This window comes from Oryctolagus cuniculus, chromosome 8 (genome assembly GCF_051225735.1).
Source record: "Oryctolagus cuniculus isolate XC-2025 breed Fujian yellow rabbit chromosome 8, ASM5122573v1, whole genome shotgun sequence".
Lineage (NCBI taxonomy): Eukaryota > Metazoa > Chordata > Mammalia > Lagomorpha > Leporidae > Oryctolagus > Oryctolagus cuniculus.
The window spans coordinates 18,652,177-18,666,331 of NC_142874.1; the positions used below are offsets into that span (position 1 = coordinate 18,652,177).

The 14,155-nt window shown below is 39.9% G+C and overlaps 1 protein-coding gene across 12 annotated transcripts in view; it reads right to left on the minus strand.

Annotated features, from left to right (window-relative positions):
• The window catches only part of LOC149124868 (rho GTPase-activating protein 20-like), a 90,076-nt gene that overhangs the window by 18,077 nt on the left and 57,844 nt on the right, over nucleotides 1-14,155 (minus strand). For 7 of the 12 annotated variants that reach the window (XM_089302074.1, XM_089302073.1, XM_089302076.1 and 4 more), the window contains 4 exons: nucleotides 13,762-13,846; nucleotides 11,407-11,547; nucleotides 7,285-7,362; nucleotides 5,077-5,143 (listed from right to left, as the gene is read on the minus strand). In XM_089302074.1, the coding sequence (XP_089158200.1) occupies nucleotides 5,077-5,143; nucleotides 7,285-7,362; nucleotides 11,407-11,547; nucleotides 13,762-13,846 (371 nt within the window). Of the gene's footprint in view, nucleotides 1-5,076; nucleotides 5,144-7,284; nucleotides 7,363-10,647; nucleotides 11,345-11,406; nucleotides 11,548-13,761; nucleotides 13,847-14,155 lie in introns of those variants that run through there. The other 5 variants (XM_089302072.1, XM_089302078.1, XM_089302077.1 and 2 more) reach the window with 3 other exon arrangements.

Here is a 14,155-nt window from a genome sequence, read left to right on the forward strand (position 1 = left end):
GAGTGAGCATCAGGTGTGCTCTCTCTGGGGAGGCACTGCATAAAGCAGGCACCCAGGCAGAGGACCTTTCCAACGCAAACAGAAGTAGTAGCCCATTGCCTAGCTTAGAAGACCAAGATCCCTCAGTGCACTGCACACTGATGACTTGTTATTTCCGTTGTAAAGTAGAAGGCCTGCTAAAATCTGCCTTGACTCCAACTAGATTTTTAACGTCCTCATATGAGTAAACATGAGTAAACATCAGTGGTCTGCATTTTTTAAATGATTGGGCCATATATGTCATGAGTTGCTGTAACCTAGAATCTCTCTCCCACGATGTTAGATCATGAAAAGAGACTTCATTTCTCTGTCAGTTTTATAGCCTGTGATTCTCAAGAGCTCTGGGGCCATGGTCTGCTGTTACACTTCCCTCCTACTTTGGCCCTCTCGGGAGCCCCTCACAGCTCACTAGCTGAGGGAGTGCTGCAGAGTGTTAGAGACCCAGAGCCATCCTACCAACTGATGTTCACGGAGTACATGTAATGTCATTGCTTTCCTCTCTCATTTTTAAATTGCTGGCAACCCAAGAAATTCTCAAGATCCTCTGCTCCTGGTGGGTATTAGCAATTGGGATGTCCATGAAGACACCTCTGTCCCACATTGGACCACCTGGTTTGGTCCTTGATCATGGATCCTGACTGAAGCTCTCTGCAAATGCAGATCAGACCCTAAGATGCAGAGCTGTTGTCTTGAACACTGATGTTCCTGCCACTCACGTGCAAGACTGGACTGATGACCTGCCTTCTGGCTCCTGGCCCTTGCCCTAGGACACCTCCAATCTTCGTGGACCTTTAAGGATAGAACTAGCAATTTAACATTCTGTGTCTATTTTTGCCTCTCAAAAACTAAACTTCGAACATGTTTTCACGATTCTGTGCTGTCAAAGGGATTTTCTTTTCAACAACAAAGTGAAAGCTCCCTTTATTCAATTTCTGACATATTAGTTAAATTTTCCATTTCATGGGACATTAATACCCTGTTCAGAGCAAGAATTATAGCAACTTGTCTCTTTCATGGTAAAAGAAGCTTCTACAACTGCAATATTAACAAAACCAAACCATCGGCATAACCAGGACAGAAAAAGATGATCAGGAACTGAGAGCATATTAAACACACATCCATAATGACCGCTAGGAGTCACCAACGACAGATACACTCTTAGGATTTCTTGGAGCCAGTCACAGTGCATGCCATTGTTCGGGTCCAAATCATCCTCCAGAAAAAACATTTTACATAAACAAATGCCATCTACTCAATAAATTCATTTACAGTATTTGATTTGCACACTAACTCTACTGCTATCTTTATTTTAATTTTTTTTTATTTTTTGACAGACGGAGTGGACAGTGAGAGAGAGAGAGAGACAGAGAGGAAGGTCTTCCTTTTTGCCATTGGTTCACCCTCCAATGGCCGCCGTGGCCAGCGCGCTGCGGCTGGCGCACCGCACTGATCCGATGGCAGGAGCCAGGTACTTATCCTGGTCTCCCATGGGGTGCGGGGCCCAAGAACTTGGGCCATCCTCCACTGCACTCCCTGGCCACAGCAGAGAGCTGGCCTGGAAGAGGGGCAACCGGGACAGAATCCGGCGCCCTGACCGGGACTAGAACCCGCTGTGCCGGCACCGCAAGGCGGAGGATTAGCCTAGTGAGCCATGGCGCCGGCCTCTATTGCTATCTTGTTACAAAGATGTCAAAATTAAGGAGAAACATCATAAAATCGGTGGTTGGCTTTTGTCCTCAGATGTATTTAGCAATTCCTGAATTTTGAGACTGACAAAGTACATTCAGAAAGAACAGAAACTTTATTTTCAAATTTTGTAAGTGACTTGAAAACATTATAAATTACACATTAGTTCCTTTACATGACTGTTGAAAGAAGAATAGGAAGATTGCCCAGGTAAGTAATACTGTTTGATTTTCATAGAAATCACCAGCATTATATTACAAAGTCTATGACAAATAGTATGCCTCCCTTCCTTTCCAGGGCTTGTTTCTATGAGAGACACTGAAACACATGATGATTCATGAATGGTTTCTTCTTTATATAGGTTAATTCAACAACTATTTTAGGAGAAGTATAATGTTTTTATCAACAACCTCAAGATCAAGTGCTAGAAAATTCAACAAAAAGAATGGCTGAACTGTACATGTTTGTTCATCAAAAAACCTTTTAGGAGTTTGAATGTGATTATCTTAATTTTTAATCATGCTCAAATAACTTCTTGACATAATTTCACAATAAATATATATGTGTTTGCAGATGACATGCATGCATGTATACACACACACACACACACACACACACATTCATAAACACAGGGGAACCAGAAACTCCACTAAAAGACTACTGGAACTCATAAGAGAGCTTGGTAAAGTTGCAGGATATAAAATCAATGCAAAAAAGTAATAGACTTTGTGTACCCAGACAATGCCAAGCCTGACAAAGAACTGGTAAGATCAGTCCCATTCACAATAGCTACAAAAATGTCAACACCTTGAAATAAACTGAACCAAGAAGGTGAAAGATCTCTACAATGAAAATTATTGAGCATTAAAGAAATAGAAAACAGACAAAAATGGAAAAATCTTCCATGTTCATGGATCAGAAGACTTATCATCATAATGTCCATATGAAAGAAAGAAATTTACAGATTCAATGTGATCCAATGAAAATACCAAAGGCATTCTCCTCAGATCTAGAGACTATGATGCTAAAATTCATACAGAAAAACAAGAGAGCCCAACAAGCTCAAACAATACTAAACAACAAAAGCAAAACTGGGAGCATTACAATACTAGATTTAAAAGCATACTACAGGGGCCAGCACTGTGGTGCAGTGGGTTAACACCCTGGCCTAAAGTGCCGGAATCCCATATGGATGCCGGTTCAAGACCCCGCTGCTGCACTTCCAATCCAGCTCTCTGCTATGGCCTGGAGAAGCAGCAGAAGATGGCCCAAGTCCTTGGGCTCCTGCACCCACGTAGGAGACCTGGAAGAAGCTACTGGCTCCTGGCTTTGGATCAGCACAGCGCCGGCCGTTGTGGCCAACTGGGGAGTGAACCATCGGATGGAAGATCTCTCTCTTTCTCTGCCCCTCCTCTCTCTGTGAAACTCTGACTTTCAAATAAGTAAATAAATAAATAAATCTTTTTTTAAAAAAGCATACTACTATAATCAAAACAGCTTGGATCTGACACTAAAATAAATACATAGATCAATGAAACAGAATAGAATCTTCATAAACCAATCCAACATGTACAACCAACTAATCTTTGGACAAATGAGCTAAAATCAATACCTACAGAATGGTCAGTATCTTCAACAAATGGTGCTGGAAAGTTGTATATACATGTGCAGAAGTATGAGGTAAGAACCCTACCTATATACCTATATACCCTATACAAAAGTCCACTCAAAATGGATCAAGAATCTCAATCTATGACATGATACCATCAAACTGCTAGAGAACATTGGAGAACCTCTGCAAGACACTGGCATAGGCAAACACCTCTTGAAAAAGACCCTGGAAGCAAGGAGATCAAAGCAAAAATACACAAATGGGATTACATCAAAGTAAGAAGCTTCTACAAAGGAAACACTCAACAAAGTGAAGAAGCAACCGACAGAATGGAATAAAACACTGGCAAACTATACAACAGATAAAGGATTAAGATCCAGAATCTATAAAGAGCTCAAGAAACTCAACAACAACAAAACAAGCAACCCAGCTACAAAATGCTCAAAGGACTTGAACAGGCATTTTTCAAAAGAGGACATTCACGTGGCCAAGAGACACAAGAAAAATCCTCAGGATCACTAGCTACCAGAGACATGCAAACAAAACCACCATGAGGTTTCACCTTACCTTAATTAAATTGGCTTTCATGCAGAAATCAACAAACAATAAATGTTGGTGAGGACGTAGGAAAAAGGTACCCTAATACACATCTGTGGAAATGTAGATTAATACAGCCATTATGGAACACAGTATGAAGATTCCTCAAAAACAGGAAAATAGACCTATCATGTGACCCAGCCATCCCACACCTGGGAATTTACCAAGGGAAAGGAAATCAGTGCACGAAAGAGTTATCTGTACCCCCATGTTTATTGTCGCTCAATTGCACAATAGCTAGGATATAAAATCAACCCAACTGTCCATCAACCAATGACTGGATAAAGAAAATGTGCTATATACATACTATTCAACCACAAAAAAGAACAACATTCTGTCTTTTGCAAGAAAATGGATGCATCGGAAAACCATTATATTTAGTTAAATAAGCCAGTCCCAAAAAGACAAATATCATATGCTTTCCTTGATCTGTGGTACCAAATAGAGTACAAAAATTTAATGTATATGAGTAAAATTCACATTTTGAGATGTGATTATTGTTTAAAGCCCTTGTCTGTAAATAATAACCTGTTCCTCTACTATTTAGAAGAGTGTTGTTGTTCTTTCTTACTACTGGTAAATTTTTTACTTAGTGGAGGGTTAAGCATATGATTTTAAAGTAAACTGAAAGTATGTTATTATAAAACTTAAAAGAAAGAATAAGAAAGGAAGGAGGAGGGAGAGTGGTATACTTGGACATAGACCTGACAGATTTTGCAAGACTTAAAAATAGAGATTACCTATGAGACTAGAAATGGAAAGGGGAATACAAACCAGTATATGGGCATCAATCAAATGTTTGGAGAGATGAACTTCGACCCCATTTTCATTTCATTACAAAAAAAGAAAAAAAAAAAAGGACTATTCCAAGACAGTTGTGCTATCCACATGGAAAAGCAGAGAATAAAACTTCAGTTTCTTTTCCAACTACAACTTAAATTGCTGTATGAAGATATGTTGTCAGGCACCCAGGGTAGAGTATACACTTGGCAATTCCTTTTATAAATGAGTACTGACTACATGAGGTTGTTTTCTCCCTTGTAAAGATATTTAAGCTTAAGAACAAACAATGCATAGTCTGGAAATTAATAGTTACCATTTTGAAGCAATACATTTCATTTTTTATTTTGCTGGACACTTACCGATGAGCGGGTAAGAGGTCTTTCTCTGGTTTGAATAGACCCACAATTGGTAGTCCATTTCTGAGCCCTTAGAGACAAAAAGAACTAAGTATCACAAGTCTTTGTCAGGGCATACTTCAAGGATGTATTTCTTTTGTTTTTTAGAAAACTTTAATAAATATAAATTTTGAAAGCATTTTCCCCCCATAACCACCCTCCCACTCGCAAACCATCCCATCTCCTACTCCCTCTCCCAACCAACTCTTCAGTAAGATTCATTTTTAATTCTCTTTATATACAGAAGATCAACTTAGTATATACTAAGTAAAGATTTCAACACTTTGTACCCACACAGACATACAAAGCATAAAGTACTGTTTGAAGATAAGTCTTACCATTCATTCACATAGTACAACACATTAAAAACACAGATCCTACATGGGCAGCAAGTGCACAGTGACTCCTATTATTGATTTAACAGTTGACACTCTTATTTATGACGTCAGTAATCACCCGAGGCTCTTGTCATGAGCTGCCAAGGCTATGGAAACCTCTTGGGTTCACAAACTCCGGCCTTATTAGACAAGGCCAGAGTCAAAGTGAAAGTTCTCTCCTCCCTTCAGAGAAAGGTGCCTCCTTCTTTGATGGCCTGTTCTTTCCACTGGGATCTCACTCACAGAGATCTTCCATTTAGGTCATTTTTTTGCCACAGTGTCTTGGCTTTCCATGCCTGAGAAACTCTCATGGGCTTTTTAGCCAGATCAAGGATGTATTTCTTTAGCATTTCTACATTTCCAAACAAGAAAATAATTGGGACCAGTGCCAATGCTATTCGAGTTAACAGGACTGACCGAAATAACTTCGGTCCCTTTCTGAGCCTCCAAGACTACACCCCAGATTCATGCCATATGACTTTTGACAAGGATCACAATGCTATTATCCCAAGTGACCTAAGGAATAAAGAATCATATTTATGCCACTTCACTAGTAAAGGTAAGTCTAATCCTGATCATTCCACTCTCAGCTATCTCCAGTCTCTTTGAAGAATGCTGTGTTTTACTGGATTTAGCTGGCTTTCTATCATCTACACAAGAGACCTGGATTAAGTTCTCAGCTCCAGGCATCAGCTCTACTGCTGCTGTAGGCACTTGTCGAGTGAAACCATAGACATAAACTCTTCTGTCTGTCTATGTCTCTCAAATAAAACAAGTTTTTAAAAAAGACATGTATGTGGTGTGCACACACATTCCCCGAAGAGCAAGCTTTCATTCAACTCTTATCTTGCTCTTTAATAATTTATTAGAGGCACCAGATATATCATTCCCTGAATCAGCATCTAAGGCATACAGCTTTTATGCAGGTGTTCTTCATGTCCAAATTTACAAGGAGTGAGATTTTAGCATGGTGGTTTGAAGATGCCTGAGACTCACGCCACAATAGCTGGGTTCCAATCCAAGTTCTAGGTCCTGATTCCAGCTCCCTGCTAATGTGCATTCTGGGAAGCAGCTATGAATTCTCAAGTAACTGGGTTCCTGCCACCCACGTGGGGTACCTGAATCGTACTCCTGCATCCAGACCTTAGCTTCAGACCACCCTTAGGTGCTGTGGGCATCCAGAGATTGAACCAACAGAGGCGAGCACCCTCTCTATGTATTTCTGTGTCTTCCTCTCTCTGTGTCTGTCTTCATCCCTCTTGCTATCTCTGTCCTCTCCGACCCTCAAAAATTAAAAAAAAAATTCAACTAGACATGTCTATTAGGTTTGTGTACACTGAGATGATAGGTGTGGGATTGGAGAAACCAGAATATACAGAAATAGCAATCCAACAGACAAGGTTATTAGGAAGCATGTAAGATATTTTTGTGTGTATATATATATACATTTATATATATACACACAAAAAAAATAAAATACATGACAATAGCAATCTGAAATTATACTCCAATTTCATTAAATTATGGCTTTCAGTTCACATGAAATTTAAAATCGGAACAGAAGAGCAATACCCATACAAAGACAAATACATCTCCAACGTTTTCCATTCCCACATGTGCACATGGTTCTGGGGACAAAATATATTGCTGCCTACAATTGGTCTCTTTGCCCGGAACTGTATTTTACAAATATACACTGTAAGCATGTGTGCATGTATCTGGATCAAAGGGAAAATATATTCATCTCAAAAACCAAAGTTGTTATTTAACTCAAAGTATCTTTCAGATTACTTACACTTAATCCTAGCACTGGTAGTGCCATATGGATAACGTCACTCACTGTGTCTAAATTGGTAACTGTTATAATTCCAGACTGTAAAAGGGAAAAGAAGAAAAAACTGCTGATACAGGAGAATGTTAAAGTATATGGTTACATAATTATGAAACTCTTGGTTTCAGGGTAAAGTCTGAGTAATGACAAAGCAAAATACATATGAAGCACCAAACCTTAATGATAACTGATTTTTATTACTTTACGTAACACAAAGCCAGAAGAAAGAATTTCAATTAATTAACATGTTTCTAATAGAGGAGTTATGATACTAAAAATATAACTGCTTAGGCCCAAACAGAAAGAACCTCAATTCAGAAAGAGCCTAACACCCAAAGACTATTTCCATCATGCAGGGAATAGTTCAACAAGGAGTCAGTCTCTCTCCTTCTCTTGATGAGTTGTGTTTTTATGTTTAGATTGATTTCTTTGCATACCATATATTCAGTCCTCGTCAAATGAGAGTAAGAACTGGCTCTCACAGGCATTCTTGCTCCATAAACCACTATGTAGGGAATACCTTCTCCTAGTCAGATCACCCTTTTTAGATTTTCATTGTCAAAATGTATTGAGACCATGAACCCAGAATTCAAGGCTGAAAATTCTAGACATCTGAGTTCTTTTTTGAGATACCCATAGAATTTTAAAACTGTACATGAACACTTTCACAGAATTTTTTAAGGAAAAAAACTCTTTTGAAGGATTACTCATCTTTTTCCAATTTATCTGGTTTGTAACATAATGGATTTTCATGGTATATGGAAATCATTAAATTCAAAATAAGCAGTACAAGGGTATGGGCCTTCTTTTCTGGTCCTGTTCTCTCTATGAACACATAGATGGAGCTGCTTATAAGCATGTAACTTAAGCTATTCAATAATTAGAAAATATGGAAATGAGTTTCATTTCTTTTCCATATGAGATGTTACTCCATATATAACGGCCAGGGAAATGTGACCAGATCTCTAAGAGTTTCATATGAAAATTATGCAACAAAAGCAGCTATGTGCTCCAAGACATTAAAACAAATGTGCTGAAAATGAAAAAAAAAAATTAAAAAAAGTAGAGGCTGTCCCAGCACAAAAACAGAAGATATTTCAAAATGGGAACTTTAGCTGTGAAAAATATCTGAAAGAACAATGCAGTGGGTGGACTAAAAAGCACAAGTGAGATGGCAAATTGAAGACAATGAATTTGAAAATACATCAATTGGAAACAGTCAGTCTGAAAAAGGAAGAAAGGTATGATTGAAAAAATTAGAGCTTACTGCCCTAGTCCAGGAGAAGATAGTTTTTAAAAAGTGGAAAGAGTGTAGTCTCAGGGAAGAGTTGGGGAGAAAATGCCAGAGGAAACTCTACCAAAATTAGAGGGACATGGTGGACCTCCTGTGGATGGCACGGATGCCCACAACTTGGGACTCCAATAGCCGAGAGCCTGCCCAGCAACCGAGAGCCTACGCACTGGCATTGGAAAGTGAGGTGAGACCAGACAGTACTAGCAGTAGTCCAAGGCACTGGTGATTAAGCTGCAAAGAGAGCCTAGAGAAAACTTGGCTTGCAGCCCCAACGAGGAAAGTGTACTTTCCAAACTAGAAGAGAAAAAAAGTATGGACACAATTTCTCTTTCCCCAATCACTTTACAATGCCATTCTGTAACAAGCCAATAGAGCAGGTGCCATTTTGGACATATGTAACAGCTGTGCCAGCTCGTGTCCATGCCCAGCAACTAGTTGAGTGGAGACCCCTGACTAGTGGGAAGAACTAACAGGGGGATAGGAGCCTGTGACTTTGTGAGGCTTCTCTACTGGGACTGTGAAAAAAACTGAGGGTGTGAGGCAGGATCCACGGTGAGGCTGGGACTTTGGGCACTCACACTGGGAGACTCCACATGCTCAGGGCTTCCTGGTTACCTGGTGAGAGACATCGCTGGAGAATCTAAACTTACACTGAGGACTGCACAGATCCTTTGTGTGCTCCCTGCGACAGAGTGGATGAATATTATAGCCACTGGGGCTAGCGCTAAGGCACTGGTCTCCATTAAGGAGAGGAGCTCAGCTGAGCAGAAAAAATTTCCCTTCTGATAAAAAACAGAGAGAGAGATTTACTGTGCCAAACCTGGGTGTATCACCTCAGACATGCCCTTAACCCTGGAGAACTGAACAGAGCTCCCTGATCACACCCACTACAAGCTAGATATTCACTTAAAGTAGACATTCCACTTATCTACAGAGCCACAGTACACAGATAAAATCCACTAGACCAAAAAAAAAAAAAAAAAAGAAGAAGAAGAAGAAGAAGAAGAAGGAAGAAACCAACAAGTATCTCCACACATGCCAAACAACAAACCCACCAATTCAAGAAACAAGAATAAGGAACACGACATGACACCCTGAAAAGAGTAAAACCCTTCAACAGTAGATTGTGAATACATTGAGGCAGAAGAAATGTAGGAAATGGAAGTTTAAAAATTGATCGTAAGATTACACAGAAGTTATCGGACATAAATGCACAAACTACTGAAATCTGTACAGGACATGAAATAAAATTTCCTCCATGAAATTGAGACCTTAAAGAGAAATCAAAATGAAATGAAGAATATAATAAAATGAATTAAAAATGCAGTGGGGAGCCTTAACAACATAATCAGTGAAGAAGAAAGAATATGGGCCGGCACCACGGCTCAATAGGATAATCCTCCACCTAGCGGCGCCAGCACACCAGGTTCTAGTCCTGGTCGGGGCACCGGATTCTGTCCCGGTTGCCCCTCTTCCAGGCCAGCTCTCTGCTGTGGCCTGGGAGTGCAGTAGAGGATGGCCCAAGTTCTTGGGCCCTGCACCCCAAGGGAGACCAGGAGAAGCACCTGGCTCCAGCCTTCGGATCGGCGCGGTGCGCTGGCTGCAGCGTGCCGGCCGCAACGGCCATTGGAGGGTGAACCAATGGCAAAGGAAGACCTTTCTCTCTGTCTGTCTCACTGCCCACTCTGCCTGTAGAAAAAAAAAAAAAAAAAAAGAAGAAAGAATATAAGACTTAGGAGACAAAGCACAGGAAAGAATACAGTCAAACCAAACACAAGAAGAGGAAATTAGAAACCTAAAAAACACTGTTGGAAATCTACAAGATACTATAAAGTGACCCAACATACAGGTTCTAGAAGTTCCTGAAGGCATGGAAAGAGAGAAAAGATTAGAAGGCCTTTTGAATGAAATAGTAACGGAAAACTTTCCTAATTTGGAGAAAGAAAGGGACATCCAAGTAAGGAAGCACATGAAACTCCTAATAGACATAACCAGAAAATATCCTCATCATGCCACATTGTAATCAAACTCACCACAGTAAAACAGAAGGAGAAGATTCTAAAATGTGCATGTGAGAAATGTCATGGTACTTTTAGAGGATCTCCAGTTAGACTCACAGCAGACATCTCATCAGAAACCCTACAAGCTAGGAGAGAATGGCCAGATATACTCCAAGGCTTAAAAGAAAAAAAATGTCATCCAACAATATCATACCTGCAAAGATCTCATTTATGAACGAAGGTGAAATAAAGACCTTCCATAACAAACAGAAATTCAAAGAATTTATCACCACCCGTCCAGCCCCACAAAAGATGCTTAAGGATTTGTTGCACACAGAAACATGGTCATCACTACAAAAGAAGGTAAAGGAAGAAAATCCCTCAGTAAAAGTTCAAAGGAAATTCAACGTAAAAAACAGGAATATTTTTGGGAAAATGGCAGGGAAAAGTAGTTACTTATTAATAGTCATCTTCAATCTAAATGCCTTCAAATCCCCCGTTAAAAGACACAGACTGGCTGAATGGATTAACAAACAAAACCCATCTATTTGCTGCCTACAGGAAGGAAAAAATGTTTGCAGTCACTGTGAAATTTCCCCAAATTTGACAAAAATAAAAAGTTACAAATTAGCGGCTGGTGCTGTGGCATAGCGGGTAAGGTCGCTGCCTGTATGCCGGCATCCCATATGGGTGCCAGTTCAAGTCCTGGCTGCTCCACTTCCCATCCAGCTCTCTGCTGTGGCCTGGGAAAGCAGTAGAAGATGGCCCAAGTCCTTGGGCCCCTGTACCCACGTGGGAGACCCGGAGGAAGCTCCTGGCTCCTGGCTTCGGATTGCAGTGCCTCCAGGCGTTGCGGCCATCTGGGGAGTGAACCAGTGGATGGAAGACCTCTCTCTCTCTCCGCGCCTCTCCTTCTCCCTCTGTGTAATTTGACTTTCAAGTAAATAAATAAATCTTTTTTAAAAAGTTACAAATTAAAGGAACTCAGAAAATATCAAACAAAATAGATTCAAAGAAAGCCATGTTTTGGCACATTGTGGTCATATTACTGTAAGTCAGAGAAGGAGCACAGATCCTGAAAGCAGGGACACAAAAATAGGCAAATAAGACAGTCACCATGGATCACTCAAGCTATCAGAAAGCATCGTGACCAGAACACAGTGGAATATCTGCAAGGCGTAGAGAGAGAAATATTAGCTAGGATATTCTTTCCAGGTTCAGCAAAAGTGCCTTTCAAGAGTGAAGCTGAGGGGCTGGCGCTGTGGTGCAGTGGGTGAATGCCCTGGCCTGAAGTACTGGCATCCCATATGGACGCTGGTTCAAGACTTGGCTGCTCCAAGTCCAGTCCAGCTCTCCTCTGTGGCCTGGGAAAGCAGTGGGATGGCCCAAGTCCCTAGGCCCCTGCACCTGTGTGGGAGACCTGGAAAAAGTTCCTGGCTCCTGGCTTCGGATCCGTGCAGCTCTGGCCATTGCAGCCAATTGGGGGGTGAACCATCGGATGTAAGACCTCTCTCTCTCTCTCTCTCTCTGCATTTCCTCTCTCTGTGTAAGTCTGATTTTCAAATAAATAAAATAAATAAATCTTTTTTTTTTTAAAGTGAAGCTGAAATCTACACATTTTTGGATGAAAGCAAATTAGAAAATTGGTTGGCACCAGAACTTTACTACAGGAAATGGCAAGTTTCCGTAAGATAAAATCAAGAGAAAATTAGAGAAAACTCAGATTTTCAAGTGTGAATGAATAGCATTAGGTATGATTATTTTATGAAAACCATACATAAATGAAATTGATTTTGAAAAATTCCAGGATGAGCAACCATTTGCCATAACTAAAACCAAAGCAGCTTGAGACAAGGGTGCTCCTCCCTACAGGAGAACTCCACTTCAACTTCTTCAAGCAATTCCTCTGGTTATGGAAAACAGCTCATAAAAGATGCCTGGCTCTGATTAGCTGCTGGGAAATGGCTGTGCTGGACTAGGCTTTTTCCACTGCGAATACCATGTTTTGTGATCTGAAGCTGCTGTAAAGAAAAAAGTCAAATAGCGTATCAGTGTTATCATGGTCACCGTTATGAAGATCTGCGCTAGTGTGTCATGATTTTAGAAATCAAATGTGATCCAACTGAAGATATTCTTCCCTACAACATACAAAAATGAGGAAGACACACACCGATCTCTCCAAAGGTTCACCCCTCCAAGTTTAATTCAATCCTGACAGACTTTGGTGTGGGACGTAACCAGCTCAATGCAACACCTAACTCAGAGAGTGGATTCTGTTCCACAAAGGGAGCATTACTAGAGCAAACAATCAATTGGAACATGAAATGAACAACAGGTGGCAATAGTATTTATACCAATGTTCCATTTCCAGGTGAGGACTGTATGGTGTTTATCTAAACTATATCTTGATCTTGGGAATACACAGGTATTCGAAGATAAAGGCATGCAGCATATGTAACTGCCTTCAGAAAGAAGCATATCCAGACACACATCAAGAGACAGACAGAGAAAATAAATTATGGAACAAAAATAGGACAAGATGTCATCAAATCAGCACATTTGGATGTGATAGTCCTATCACTCTTTCACACATTTCAGGGTTTTAAAATTCCTTCCAAATAAATAAAAATATTTTAACATGAAATAAATATTGAAAAACTGGGAACAAACAAAAACACTGTTTGAAAGTAGTGACAAATGAACAGAAATATTTAATTCCCAGAATACTGGCTTGGGAAAAACACTTTATGAAAATGTGAAACTCTGTGGATATTTAACACGAAATAGTCTTTCTAAGCATAAGCACTGAGTTATCGTGGATTCCCAATGCTTCATATAACCTAACATTTACTTTTTTATGTACACAAAAAAATTGCATGTGTAGGTGAAGATATATTTCTCCATGTTCCCTTCGGAATACTCTCACTCTCCCATCTCTCTCTGTCACTCCAATCTCACTCTCTCCTCCCTCTTCTTCTCATCCCCTCCTCTCTCCTCTCCTCTGTTCCATTATATTGTTCCTCTTCCCATACTTCTTGATCTCTATCTGTTTCTCTACCTAAAACCTCTATCCCCATTGTCTCTACCTCTCTTTCAGTCAAAGTCAGGAAATTGGAATTTAAAATGTTGAGTCCAAAACACACTTACATAAGGAACGTTGCTAACGGTATCTGACTCTATCTGTAGAACTGTCGTCTGCTTTTGATCTTTCTCTTTCGACTCAGTTATACACCTAATCAAAATCATTAAGAAACAAAAATTAATGAATTAGCTAATGTTTCTCTTCAAATCAATTCATGTGGCAAAATGTTCTATATATTTCTCATCATTGATATGTACCTATATATACACATATACACACACACACACACACACACGAAACTCTTGTTTGAGGTAGCTAATACATATACTGATACAGAGACATACATATGCATTTCTGTGCACAGATATCTATAGCATACTTACAGGATATAAATATTTATATTCATCTATAAATAACTTTTATATTATTTAGATTTAGATTTGTAGAACTTCTCAGCAA